General features: G+C 38.5%; 1 protein-coding gene across 3 annotated transcripts in view; it reads left to right on the top strand.

Annotated features, from left to right (window-relative positions):
- The window catches only part of ANK2 (ankyrin 2, neuronal), a 239,084-nt gene that overhangs the window by 189,956 nt on the left and 34,694 nt on the right, over nucleotides 1–14,434 (top strand). For 2 of the 3 annotated variants that reach the window (XM_014960906.1, XM_014960907.1), the window contains 7 exons: nucleotides 376–600; nucleotides 2,134–2,232; nucleotides 3,426–3,580; nucleotides 4,528–4,739; nucleotides 5,585–5,789; nucleotides 7,564–7,660; nucleotides 12,401–12,629. In XM_014960906.1, the coding sequence (XP_014816392.1) occupies nucleotides 376–600; nucleotides 2,134–2,232; nucleotides 3,426–3,580; nucleotides 4,528–4,739; nucleotides 5,585–5,789; nucleotides 7,564–7,660; nucleotides 12,401–12,629 (1,222 nt within the window). The remainder of the gene's footprint in view (nucleotides 1–375; nucleotides 601–2,133; nucleotides 2,233–3,425; nucleotides 3,581–4,527; nucleotides 4,740–5,584; nucleotides 5,790–7,563; nucleotides 7,661–12,400; nucleotides 12,630–14,434) is intronic. The other variant, XM_014960908.1, reaches the window with a different exon arrangement.

Raw genomic sequence — 14,434 nt, 5'->3', positions numbered from 1 at the left:
AGTATTTAAAGAGTGCCAATTTTACAATATAGATGCTAGCGGGTACAGAGTAGTGGTATTTGCCCTTGACTTTGTCTCTATTAGGTACATACACACGTGCTCACATGTATTATTGACTGCTGGTATGTTTACCAACAGCAGCACTGTAAAATAAGACTTCCCATGAAGAACTCTTAGATAGCAGTTGTCAATTAAATTAATTAATTTTCTGAGCAAGATTTGGTGCTTCACATGGGAGAAAGGCTTTTTCTAATTGTACATCTTGAGAAAGAGCTATATCTGCATATGTAGTTTGTTAACATACGTGGAACATAACCAAAAGTAATTTCAATATGTTTTGTATCTAATTTCCACCCCCCGCCCCCGATTTTGCAGCTTCCTAGTTAGTTTCATGGTGGATGCTCGTGGGGGTGCCATGAGAGGCTGCAGACATAACGGACTACGAATCATTATCCCTCCACGGAAGTGCACGGCTCCGACACGAGTGACTTGCCGGTTGGTGAAACGCCACCGCCTGGCCACCATGCCTCCCATGGTGGAAGGCGAAGGTCTGGCCAGTCGCCTGATTGAAGTGGGACCTTCTGGTGCTCAGTTTCTTGGGTAAGGGGTGCCATATGGCCTAAAGGAAAATGTTCGGTCTACAGTCATCTGTTTGCAAGTTGCACTGAAGTGGTTCCTTTTTCAAGACTTGAACAGGAAAAAAAAAAAAGAGATGTTTATAATATATGGTAACTGGTCGTGTGAAATACAAATAAGTTGGTAGTTAACAATTCACAAAGCTTTTATGCCTTTTCCTTTGAAAACGGATATTTTAAGCACTAGCGCTAAGGTTAATGTGCTTCCTTGGATACAACTATTACTCAGTGTTGTGATATTATAGTGAGAAAAGACCCCTTGGGAGCCAGAAAACACAGTTCATACTATATTTAAATAATCTACCTACAAGGCATGAATAGCACAGCACTGATCTAAAACCCAAATGTAAAGCCTGCTACAAATACAACACAAGTTACAGCTGCTTATTTCAGAGGCTTGTGTAATTTGGACTATCAGGGAAGCACAGTGCCTTTGATTTTTCTGGGGTTGATATTGCTAAATTGAGCAATAGGACAACCCTGGAATATATTGGCCTTTTCTTTTGTCCTATGCTGCAAAACCCATAGAAAGATCAGATTTGTGGCTGCTGCTGAGCTTGTTTTAGCAATTTTCAGCTGAAAGCAGCAGTTGTCAACACTTTTTTTTATTTGTTTTACCAACTGTTCTCCCTATCAACTGTGGCATCCAAAAGTGGATGATTGAAGGAACCCCTTCTATTACAATAAATAGCTTCATTCAGAAATTGTAAAAAAAGTGACTCTGTAAACAACAATAGTTTAAATCCATCTCAAAACAAACCAGGTGCTTTAAAATCCTATTTTAACGGGCAGTCATCAGAGCCAGTATCTTTCTTAGTGCTTTTTCTAAAAGTTTGAGCTTAGGGAGTGAAAAATGTTGCTTAGTAGTTTTAAACTACCCACTGCTTTTAAAGGGAGTGTGAAAGGAGAACATACCCCAGACATTGTTTGGCTATTTCACTGTTGCTCCAATCTGGTAAAAAAGCAAGAGCAATTCTGAAATCTAAAGAGCACAAGAAATATTGTGCTGTCACATTCAGTCTTCCTGTCATCTTTTGTCATACACAAATGAACCTTAAGTATATCTCCCATTTTCTTTTTAATGGTTTCTCTATCTAATGAGAATGTCTCACCTGAAAGACCAGGAAATAGCACAAGTTTATTCTTTCTGAGATCTTTGTACCCTTCCTGCAAGCATTTTTCTAGGTATTGTACTGGCAGTAAAATCAGGAAATCCCTGTACTGTTTGCAGAGGTGCATTCCAAGGTCCAAGTCCTGTTCCCATTGGGTTCACTGCCAAAACTCCCCTTGTCTTCCCATAAGCAAGAAAAGACCCTAAATTAACGAAACTAACTTTGCTGATTTTGGTCACCAAATTGTCATCGCTAGGACGGAACCTTATTCAGCGTACAGCCTAATTCCACTCTGTGGACCAGACGGTGGCACTGACGTTCTGGCACAAAAAATACATAAAGTTTATTTATGTTCTTTCTTTCACTGCTGCTTTGGATGTACTCAGTAAACTTCATCTGCCTACGGCTCCTCCCCCACTTAATGAGGGAGAAAGCTTGGTCAGCCGAATCCTTCAGCTGGGGCCTCCTGGGACCAAATTCCTTGGGTAGGAGAGACTTGAAACAAATTGATGGATGCTGACCTCCCCATTCTTCTCCTCCTGCAATATGATTTTTTTATGTCATTATGCCCATGATATTGTCCCTTTCTATCATTTGAAATTTTGTACACCTAACCCTTAGTGGATCATTTTTCAACCCTTGTGGTCTGTGGTTTTGTTTTGGTGGTATGTTTGTATCTTTTTCTTAAAGTACTGTGGCCTTCATTTTTGTTTTGGCATGAAATCTTCCTAGTTATGTGCTTGATGTCTGTAGCAAAGCAACCTGGATTGGGACAAAAAAAAGGAATCTACTGTAAATTTTAAGATGTTTTTTGTATCAAGGAATGATTAAACAATAAGTTATATGTTGGATACCACCAGTATAATAGACACATGACATTCACTATGTACGTGGTAACCTGAGTCCTCTAATTAGAGAAGTGTATGTACAAATATATTTGTATTTGCTCTCTTATTTCTAAGAGTATGTATGTATGTATATGTGTATATAAATATAGATATATTATATGTACACACATGTGTTGCATGTGTGTGTATATATATCTGGAATGATACATATATTGACATCTGCTTGTCAGGCAACAAGGCAAATTCTTATCTCCTATACTGAAGTAGAAACCCAGATGATGTCCTCAGACCTCCTTTGTCTCTCCTAGAGTGTAAATCAGGAATAAATTCATTGGAACATAGAGAATTACAATAAAGTAAAATTGGCACAGGACACAATTGACTACTGATTGCAATGAAATTATTCTGATTTGCACTAGTATAAGTGAGATCAGAATTTGTCCCACTGTTCATATATGTTACAGTAGATTCTCTTTGAAATGAAGTTGCACAGGTTAACCCAGACAGTAGTGACAACTAAAATGAGCATGAGTTTTTCATGAATTTGTGAAACAATTACCAAATTTCTAGCTAAATACTATTATCTTAACAAATATCATTCACACTGTGGAAAGAGGTGAATGCACTTTTTAATCTGTTCTTCAGCATTTACTGGGTCCCTGTAAAAATCTAGGATGTGTTAGTGACCTACTAGTTTAGGATTATGTCAAAATATTCCAGTGCAATAGGCAGAATTCCAGGTCACTTTGTGGCAGACTGAATAGAGTCGCTGTTAATCCTGTTTCTTCCTCTCTCCCGTATGCACTTAATGCGCTGTGTTGCTGTGCCAGGCCTGTGATTGTGGAGATTCCCCATTTTGCTGCTCTGCGTGGGAAAGAGAGAGAGCTGGTGATCCTGCGCAGTGAGAATGGGGACAGCTGGAAAGAGCATTTCTGTGAATACACTGAGGATGAGCTGAATGAAATCTTGAATGGGATGGATGAAGGTATCCAGTGTCACTTTTGTTTTTTTTAATTCTGCTCCTGCATTACTTCTGTGTAACTGAGGGCAATAGCTTTTACCATTTATTCTGTTTAGCACCTCATTTTTGGTCCGCCCTAGAATGTCTGGCACTACATTCTCCAGATACTTCATTTCAGTCACACTGGAGCATAATCACGTTCTCGGTACAGGAGCAGAAGCAGTGGGTACTTGTGCTTACTTCCCTCGTGTGCTCTGCTGAAGTCGTGGCACAAAACAAAATCTACTGTCACGAAGTTGAGAATAGATGCTAGACTTTTGTTTCCTACTGCTCTTTTTCAGAGTATTAAACGAAAAGCTTCCATAGCAAACATCTTTCCAAAACAAGGCAATTATCATACTAATCCTTTCCGAGCAGCTACATGTGTGGGAGGGAATGTCAGTCATGGGTACTCTTGTTTTCTGAGAGAACAGAGTGGCCTTGGGCTGTCTAGTTTCTGCAGAATTTGTTATTAGTTTTGACGAGTTTAAAAAAACAAAACAAACCGAACTAAACAAACCGACTCACATACTTAAAGCTGAATTCATACTTTGATACTTTGTTGATTTGGAGTTTAGTTTTCTTAGCGCTACTCAAGTCCATAGTGTAAACATGGGAAGTAGAAAGGGACTTGCGCAGTTCCCTTTGCTCGTTTGCCTGCTGATTTGGGGGATGTTGTTGATGTGTTCTCAGTTTGCTGTCTTGAGCTCCATTCAGTTAGTTGTTCTGTCTGTCTGTCTGTTCCTTTCTTGATTACTCTGTTTTAGCTGAGCTTAAAATACTGGGCTATGTTTTCTCTCCCCCTTCAATTTCTAGACAAAATACTTCTATAAATTGCAATTGAACTGTGAAAAGTTTGAGTGCATTTTTAACTTCACAGTATTGTTTCTACAAAATTCCTGTCTTTTGACCGTCTTCTCCTTTGGCCACAGTACTTGACACTCCGGAGGAACTTGAGAAGAAACGTATCTGCCGCATCATCACCCGAGATTTCCCTCAGTACTTTGCAGTGGTTTCCCGGATCAAACAGGACAGCAACCTCATCGGCCCCGAGGGAGGGGTGCTGAGCAGCACGGTGGTACCACAAGTGCAGGCAGTCTTCCCAGAAGGCGCTCTCACCAAACGGATTCGTGTTGGCCTCCAGGTACAATGAAACAATTACAAGGCTTTTTTTTTTTTTTTTCTTAGTGTAAAATCACCTTCTTTGAATGAAGAACCAACATATTCAGTTTATCAAATTGTATGTTGTTGTATAGAATGCTTCTAGTAATAATAATTAAGGAAAAAAAAAAACCCAACATGCAAAAGTCAAAGCAAGTGGTAAAGCTTTGGGTACTCTAGTTAATTCAGATTCCTGTTAGTCAACTGTTTATATCATCTTGGGAAAAGCACCTAATTTTGGTGGTGATGATGTTATTAGTGTAGGGCATAGAACAAAATCTTAACTACTTCTTATGAAAAGCATCAGAGATCTACAAAGTGCTGTAACAACTAGGTCAAATGGACAGATTCTCAGCATGAAGTAAGGCAGCCTAGCAGTTCAGTACTGACAAAGGGATGAGTCTTTCCCCTGCCTCTATTCCCTCCTCCTGCTGCATGCTTCCACAGCTTACCTTGGCCAAGAGACTGCGCATGTTGACATCCCCTGTGAATAGCTGAAGAGCTTACTAGAATAGCTCACCACTTTTTCTAACCAAAACAAAAATAAAAAAAATGTTACAAGGGAATCATTTGCTACTGGTTAAGTGAATGAAATCAGTGTTGTAAAGCACCAAGAAAGGGCATAGGAAGAGGAGGAAGGCATGGGAAAGTTGAAAAAGCAAGGTCTCCCCTTCTCCCTGGCAGTCAGTTCTTCTGTCTGCAGATTTTCACAGGAAATTGTGCCATTTAGTATAAAAGCTTAAGGATTGCATGGCAATATACAGACCCCATTCTTTACATAGTCGTTCAGCAAGTAACTACTCTGTTTCTGTCTTTTGCTTTGGAAAGGCTCAACCTATGCATACTGAACTTATAAAGAAGATTTTAGGCAACAAGGCTACCTTCAGTCCCATAGTCACACTGGAGCCCAGGAGAAGGAAGTTCCATAAACCCATCACGATGACGATTCCCGTCCCCAAGGCCTCCAGCGATGGGCTCATGAATGGTTATGGAGGCGACACGCCCACTCTGAGGTTACTATGCAGCATAACAGGTAGGATTCCAGTACTAGCGCTTTTTAAGTGCATCTTAAAATTGTCAGTCATCGTGGGCTGAATATGTTAAACTGATTGTACACACCGACAGCTTGGTGAAAGCCTGACTGGGATGAGAGGTTAAACTACGTTCCCAACAATTACTTTATAGCAGAAGTAACGCTTGTTGTTTGGACTAACAAGAGATGTGTAGTATAGAGTTCAGGTTTGGGGTTTTTTTTTTTTTGCATTTTCCTTACAGTGTGTTTGTTAAGAACCAACATACCTCTGCCTAGCAGAGTTGAGTGTAGTACAGACATAATGTCACGGTATGCTTCAGAGGGAAATACTGGAGTTAAACATTTTTTACTTGGTATGACTCCAAAGTGATTAGCATCTCATTCAGTCTCAGTTACGGGGCAGAAGTGAGCTGCATGCACTTATTCTGTTTAGAAGTTAGCATCTTTCTTAATTTTCAAACTGATTCAACTACCAGTCTAATGAAAGATGCATTGCACACTGAAATGTGCCAGTGAGTCATTCCAGAGAACACTGGTCTTTTACATTTTCTTGATCCAAAGGTGTTAGGTAGCTGCTGAAATACCAGAAAAAAACATCTGGTCAACAAAGAAGTATTTGCATTTCCAAGAGAGTGAAACAATGTTTATTTAATTAGAGAAGAATGGTCTCCTCTATAAGGAGGAATTTGAGTTAGTTTCTTGGAGGGATCTGCAAGGATCCTCTAGAAAACTTGAAAAGGGCAGTTGATTCCAAGAACTCTTCACCAAAAGGAGGCATTTCCTGAAAACTAGCATTTCTTTACAGATACAACTTGGTTTAAGGTTTGCATAAAGACTGTGCCACATGGTCAAATTAACAAGTCAGCTGTATTAGAGAGGAGGGACAGACACACATTCTGACTCAGTCCCGGTTATGCGCAATTTTTCCTTTATTTCTTCATATATGTTTTGTAAATATTCGTAACTACTGTTAGAAATATGCACTTTTATTTCTGTCTTCTGTAAGCTCAGTGTGATTTTAAGGTAACTGGAAACCAATTGGACATTCTTCACCAAAAGGTGAGGCAGATTCATATATTGAAGAACTTGAAAACACAGCTGCAGGGTGACAGATTGTGCCCACATTTTCAGCTGCATGGGCCACATAGGAAGCTGGGAATGTCTGTGACAGAGGGCTGGAACACTTAACAGAATGACAGGAGTCCAGAAGACTGGTTTTGTACAGCACAATATGGAGGTGCACATTTCTACTGCAAGATCTTCTAGGGAGCTTGTCAGACACAGATTGTTTCACAGGTTTTCACAGCAACATGGAGAAGAATTTTTTTAGTTATGTACATATTGGACCTGAATCTTTGAATTATTTGAAAAAGAAGTAGATTATAGAAATCATAAATTGTACTTGTCACTATTTGTAACGTTATTGTTGTTTCCCAAGTGTAATAATAAAGGTTTAACCGCCCTATATCTGGGCCAATTTTGCCACATATATGTGAATAGTCTAGAATGAACAAAAGCAATTTCTAAGAAATTACATCTCTCCCCCCAGAATTCTGGCCTCTTTTAACATTTCGGGAGCTGTGCCACAGGACTCATCAAATGAAAATCATTTGGGCACTTTTGTTTTTTTTTCTCAGGAGAAACCCCTACAATCCTACTAACACTAGTGGAATAACATGCACCTAAAGAGAAGGCGTGGCTGGGATTATTACTGGTTTCATAGGGATTAAAAATTCAGAGGAATTTATTTTTTTAAAAATCTCTATTGTTTCAGGAGGAACCACCCCTGCCCAATGGGAAGACATCACTGGAACAACACCACTGACATTCGTTAATGAATGTGTGTCCTTCACAACAAATGTGTCTGCCAGGTACCTATAGAACCAAACAGGAATGTTACAGTGTTACTTTCAAGCACATGTCTTTTTTCAACAAATATTTCCTTTAAACTATTTTAGTTTATATAGTAGAAGGAATGTAGCTATTTTTGTCTATGCTGTGAGCCAATTGGTGAGGTATTTTGGAAGCCCTGAGCCTCCCAGCCCAGAGAGATGACGTATGAGAGCTGTAAGCACACTGGTCCTTACCAGCTGCGCAAAGAACTTGGTGTTAGTCATTTTATCTCGGCCATTAGTTCTTTGCAGTCAGCACCTACTATGATCCCAGAGGTGAATTCATTACATACTCCTTTTCCTGAAATAGTAATCTAAGGGCAGTTCAATTTTCAGGTAGTTAGAAAAAATGTGGTTTCATTTTGAATACCCCTTCTCTCCCAGATGTAGAAATATGCAAATTTCCATGGAAACAGAAATCCCTTTTTTGGGTAGCTCAGTATACATCTTACAGAAGATGTTACTTCCACAATATCTAACAAATGAGAAATCACACGGAAAGGCCTGTAGGTGTACTAAACTGTGATCTAGAAGAATCTCTTCCAACCATCTGTTCTTGTGATGAGGTTCAACTGCTGTCTTTCTGAAAACAGAATTTAATATTAAAAATCATCATAATAGATATGTATCTGTGTGTTTTAATTTGTATCCTGTCCATGATTTATATCACAGAATTGCTCAAAATCTCCTTCCCTGTAACGGGAGATGCAGTCTATGACCTGGAAAGTATAAAATTTAGGGTGCGTAGTCTAGCAAACAGCTACAAAAATCTTGGATAACTTGCCCATGAAATTAAACTAATTTCCTTCAGTGGAAATATTCAGTGTCCAGAGCAGTTACTACTATTAGATTAGGTTTGCTATTTAATGAAATAATTTATTCAACATTAAAATGAGCTCAAACTCTTGCAGTCCAATCTACAGTATAACTTTAACACTAGCCAAAATAAAGTATTATTTTTCTATTCTTCCTTACTTCAGAAATAGCTTTCTTCTCATTAAGTTGCTTGCTTTGCTTATGTACGTTTCTTTTCAGTTGAGCTAAATATTTTTCTTTAACAGCAGTGACCGCAAGAAGGAGACCTTAAAGGGTGTTTTAGCTCTCATCTGCTACCTGCAGTGTTCTGTTTAAAGGGATAAATGAAAGATTAATTAAAGAACCAGGTGTGGAGACTAGATGTGAAGTTTGAGACATCAAAGTCCCTAAAATTCTGAAGTCCCCAGAAGGGGTATTCATGAAATACAGCCAGAGTGAGGTGACAGTTTATGGAACTACAATCCATATGAGTAGTGGATATTTCCTAATCCCACTGAAGACATTAGAATTGATTACTATTGCTAATGTTCTGTGATATAGGTGGGGTCCCATGTAGAGCTTTTAATGGGTTCTACCTCTTCTTTTTAATCAAAATGAATATTCAACATACTTTAACCCAAATATGATTTTAAATGCTGTTGAAGTTAGAAAATGGGATTTTTCATGTATTTACAGTCAGAGGATTAATTACCTTCTTTGCTGACAGATAAGCTAACTGTTCTCAAAGTGCATCTACTCTTGTGCCACGCTGAGAATCAACTGATTCTTGAGTGTCTGCTATTCACAATAACTTGTTTATATCTAGTTAAACCATTAATGATGGAGAACAATTTTCCCATTCATAAGAATAATTCTGTCCAAAATTAGCTTGGGAAAGAGATACATTTGCCTAAAATACATGTGAATTAAACTGCAGTTTTTGAGGCTGTTTTCCATTTCCCGAGCTGCAGCTTTTTAAAAAATTTAGTATCTGTTTGTGCTTTTTAGCCTCTGGTGTATGACAGCAAATCATTTGAGCATATGGTGATTTCTCAGAGGATAGAGCCCCTCCGGTTTGAGTCCAGCATAGCATAATTCTCCCACACAGGAAAAGGAAAGTATCCGTGTGCAGAGCCTTTATGTACCAAACATGCTTTCTTTCAAATGTCATCAGCTTGTTTTTTATCAAGTGTGTTTGTTAAATGTTCTAAAGATAAGCACAGCATGAAATTCACTGTTATTCAACTGCAGTTGAGCAAGACCAGAGAAATCACACTTGAGAGGTGTGTTTTGTGAGTTATAATACCATGCAATCTACAGTAAGTAGTAAGCCCCCTGTAGATTATATCAGCTTTTGAGGTGTCTTTGACCTCTCATGACTTCTGTCTCCATCCTACGGGTGTCAAACTCAAGCATGCTTTCCACCCACATAGAGAATTTTATTTAAAAGAAATGTCATGAGCTCCAGAGAGAAGCTAAATGAAGTGACGTCTGAGAAAGAAGGCAATACCTATTGCTCCTTGTAAAGTGCTTGGTGTATTTCTGCTATTGAATTTTAGGAGTAGAAGTAAAATTATTTTGAAAGTTGTTATCTTTGCAAAAAATAATTCCTTTTTCTTGAGAAAGATATAAGGAAATTCTGTAAATTTTTATTACTGGGAAATGTTGGGAATGGCCCAAAGAAAAGTGTAAAGAACCTGTAGTTTTCAATGAAGAGAAGGGTCGTTTTTGACAAAAGAAGACCCTTTCTGGAAGCTGAAGTTCTAGACCTGAGTTGCAACATCCATGGTATTTCTTGAGTAACCATGTATGTTTGGTGTTTTGAGGTGTTTTGTTCCAATTCACATGCACTAGCAATACTTGGTAAGAGGCAGACATTCATTTGTAATAATTATGTTAGTGAAATCAGACAATTTATTACCTTACCTTGTAATCCTAAAAGTATTTCTGTGTCACGGTGGTACCTGAAAGAGATAGGAGTGGCAGCTCCTGGCTTCACACCATGCAGAGGAAGGAATTTATTCCAGTAGTATTTGCCTGTTGCTTTGGACGTGTTTATATTTGACCTGTGGTACATGTGTCACAGGCTGGGAACCACTGATGTGGAAGATTCAGCATATACATTAGAAAGATGCTGTCAGTAAAACGGCATGTTAGAAACCACACTGAAAAGTGAGTCAGTGGTGATCACAGCCTCTGTGAGGCAAGGGTAGTAGGGATCAGATGTGGACATGTCTTCTTTCGAGTCTTTAAAATATAATATGGGTCAGATATAGAAATATATGTATTGCTGGTCTTCAATACATGTAAAAAAAACTTATGGTTTAGGCCAGACTGACCACTGAGACAAATGACAGCCACTCTCTCCCAACTCAAACTAGGACAACTAACAACAACATCAAAGTTAAAAGTCCCTGAATAAATTCACAAAAGAATATTTTCTGATTTTGCATGCAGTGTTACACAGTGGACAAAATCATTTACATTCACATAAAAATCCTCAGGTTTTGGTACTGTATGTAAGGAATATACTGCTAACCTTTAAGCTAGGTGGTAGAACTGTTTTGGGCAAGGCAGCTTTATGTTTCACCTCTTAGAGATGGAGGTCCAACAACACACAGAAGGATTAGCAAAAATGCCAAAAGCAGTTTCAGACTCCTGTTCCTCATCAATAAAATTTGGGAATCTTTCACAGCATCTCTGTCAAGAGTTTGTAGACAGTCCACCAGCACCTGAGTGTGGTGTACTGATGTGTCCAGCACTTAGCAAACAGGAGACAGTCCAGTGCCTAGGAAGATTTCAGGGGGATAAAGAGAAAAAGATGAATTTGCTCACTCTGTAGTTTAACAGTTTAGTCATAACCTGAAAGAGAAATGACAAGCTTGGCATATGACTAGATACAAGCAATTTTAGTAAGATTTGTATGAGACTTTACTCTCTTCTGCATCTTCAGACGTTTAGCAGCAACCAGCTGTCAAAAAGAACCTGTATTTCTTTAGATGAAAGGCACACATTGCAGAGTCACCGTTAAAGGGAAATCTGAACTCTACGTTTCCAGTACGCCTTTCTCTGCTTATATTCTGCATAAAAAATCAAATAATGACATGTGATAAACAAGCACAAATTCAGAAACCTTTTGGGCAGCTCTAGAAGAATGGGGATAAGATCAATCACCATTTCAAACAGTCAGAAACTGTTGAAAGTGATGGAAAACAGAGACCACTGAAATTTATTCTTTGTAAAAGGCAGGAAACGTTTGATCACATATTGTCGTCCCTACAAGGAATCACTTCAGATGAAGACAAAGTTTAGGCCATAACCAACTTTTGAATAGAAGAAAAAACATTTATTGGATACTATGATAAATTTCTTGAATTTCTTGACTTCGGTAAGCCATCAATAATAGCTTAAATATTATAAACATACTTGCAAATGTTATATAGATAATTCTATACACACAAAAATATGAAAAGCCTCATATATTTAAATCTTCAGAGAAGGTGTATGAGACTGTCTGCCACAGGGCAAGTGAACTTCTTAAAGCCTTTAAAAGGCAGTCATGTACCTGGATGCAAATAAGCTTCCAGCTGAGCGAGATCCTATCAGAAAGGCAAACAGTGGTCTGGAATTTGTGCAGCAGGAACTCTGTGAAGTGTTTGCATCTGATATTTAGGAGAGTAAGTTCTGGTCCACATGCTTTCCCTGTAGATTTTGCTTCATGCTCCTAAATGCGTTGGGGGGCATGAGCATTCTTAGGCTATTCTTCCCAAATGGTAGCTGCTAGGTTTTTTTTTTAACTTTATTCTGACTTATTGTACACAATTGGTGTGGTTACCAGCTAATGCTACCAAGATGGGAAAATGTATCGTTTTCTTGCTTAAATCTTTCTGTGCTGATTACACAACTCTTCATTTTCTTTTACAGATTTTGGTTGATAGACTGTCGACAGACACAAGAATCCGTTACTTTTGCTTCCCAAGTATACAGAGAGATTATCTGTGTCCCCTACATGGCCAAATTCGTGGTGTTTGCCAAATCACATGATCCCATTGAAGCACGGTTAAGATGTTTTTGCATGACAGACGACAAGGTGGATAAAACTCTAGAACAACAAGAAAATTTTGCAGAAGTTGCCAGAAGCAGGGATGTAGAGGTACTGTATAAGAATCTTAAACAATATTCTCCATTTTCTAGTGTCTGTTTTTAAGATAATCTTTTCTGCCTTCTATCTGCCACAAATACAGAAAAAAAGCAGTGCAAACAAATACTGTCATGGTGCAGTATCATGCATCATGATAAGATGGAAACTTTGACTTCTGTCAGATGTAAAGAAAAAGTAGCTGCCAGATATGAGTGATGAAATCGTATTCCCAATGGGCAGTTGCTGATCTCTCAGTCCACAGGCTGGTGGGAAGGTTAGCTGTATTCAGCTGTGACTGCAGCTGGGTCTTCCTGGATCAGCCTACCAAGGTGGAAGGCAACTGTACGCTTCTAAGTACAACTGGGCCGATTTTATGTTAGGAAATCAGGTAATGAAATGAAGTTGGGGGTTACCATTTAGAGGACAGGTTCTTTGTCCTTTTTCTCTGGTGTCAGGGTCAGCATTTCTTTAATTCAGACTCAGAACTAGAGCAGCTGCTGCCAACTAAGTATTATGAAATCTATTTGAGATGGTGAGTTACGCAAGCAGGAGATATTGCCATGGCTTCTATTAAATGAAATGCAATGGTTCATAAATATTTCAGGTGCATAACAAGATTAAAGACTTAAGTCACTCAACAGCGAGCCGAGAGGTAGCGGATAGGTGTTGTAAATGGATTTATTCCTCAGCCTAAAGTTAAGTTCTATAGATGCAGGGTAGCTCTAAATTCAGTCCGGATACCTCATAGTCATTTCTGTGGTGTTCCACAGTTTTAATTAGCTTTGTAGCAAACTGCCAGGAGACACCTTAAATTTTCTAATTACTGACTTCCTCTTAGAGGAATGTCTGGTAAAGGTAAATTTTGAGGGTGTAGTTCTTCAGTGAACTGTTACGTTCCTAAGCCTGATACTAAGTGGGCGTTGTGAGAAAAAGGGAGGTAAATCTCAACTTTCAGTAACTCCATAAATGAATATCACTAACCAAAAAGGCAATCAACAGTAGCAATGTTTCGTCAGCAACTTTACATACCAAGAAGATAAACTAGCAGATTTGATTAATATTCTGCTTTACAAAACAGACAAACAAACAAAAATAAATTAAATCTGATGCTGAACAGGCAAAAGCATTCCTATGTGGAATACAGAAAACTGTCTGCTAAATGTAGTTTTTCTGGCTCTGTCAGCTTTCTCAAAGGGGTGACAAATTGAAAGTGCTTTAACTACATGTGGCATAGTCTTCTGCTTAGCATGGTCTCTTTTTCATGAGTATCCCACCTTTAAAAAATTTGTCCTCATTGTTCCTGAAGCTCTGACAGGCATTCCCTGTGCAGAGCAGCCAGATAAAATATGGGCTTATAAAACTTATAAAACAAGGCTGAATTTCTGGAAAGTGAGGATGAGACATTAATATGTTGGCCGTTTGAATGGAACATCCCCGAAACTGGTAAAATGAAATCTAAATGTATGGAGGGGTAATCCAAAGATGTAGGCAGAATCATTATATAGGTATTTCAGAGAGGCATTTACCTGAGATATGACTTTCAAAAGCTCTAGGCCATTACAAATCCAATGGAAATAAATAAAATCTACTGTCTTTGCTGCATCAGACTGTTGGAAGTAGATTAAACACACAGGTAATCTAATTTACAAAGTTTTTGCATTGTTTAAAAGGTCCTTTGTAACTTCATGATATTCCCAGACTGGCTTATTATTTTACCAGTCAAAAGAAGGACTTTTGGTTTGATTGCTTAAGAAAATATTTTTGATGTTATGCTGAGGCCAGATTAGCAAAATATGCTAAAATTAGAGCCAGTAAAA

Source organism: Calidris pugnax, unplaced genomic scaffold (genome assembly GCF_001431845.1).
Source record: "Calidris pugnax isolate Ruff unplaced genomic scaffold, ASM143184v1 scaffold573, whole genome shotgun sequence".
Classification (NCBI taxonomy): Eukaryota; Metazoa; Chordata; class Aves; order Charadriiformes; family Scolopacidae; genus Calidris; species Calidris pugnax.
Note: the sequence above shows the minus strand (reverse complement) of the source record. Positions and strands in the feature narration are given on the sequence as shown.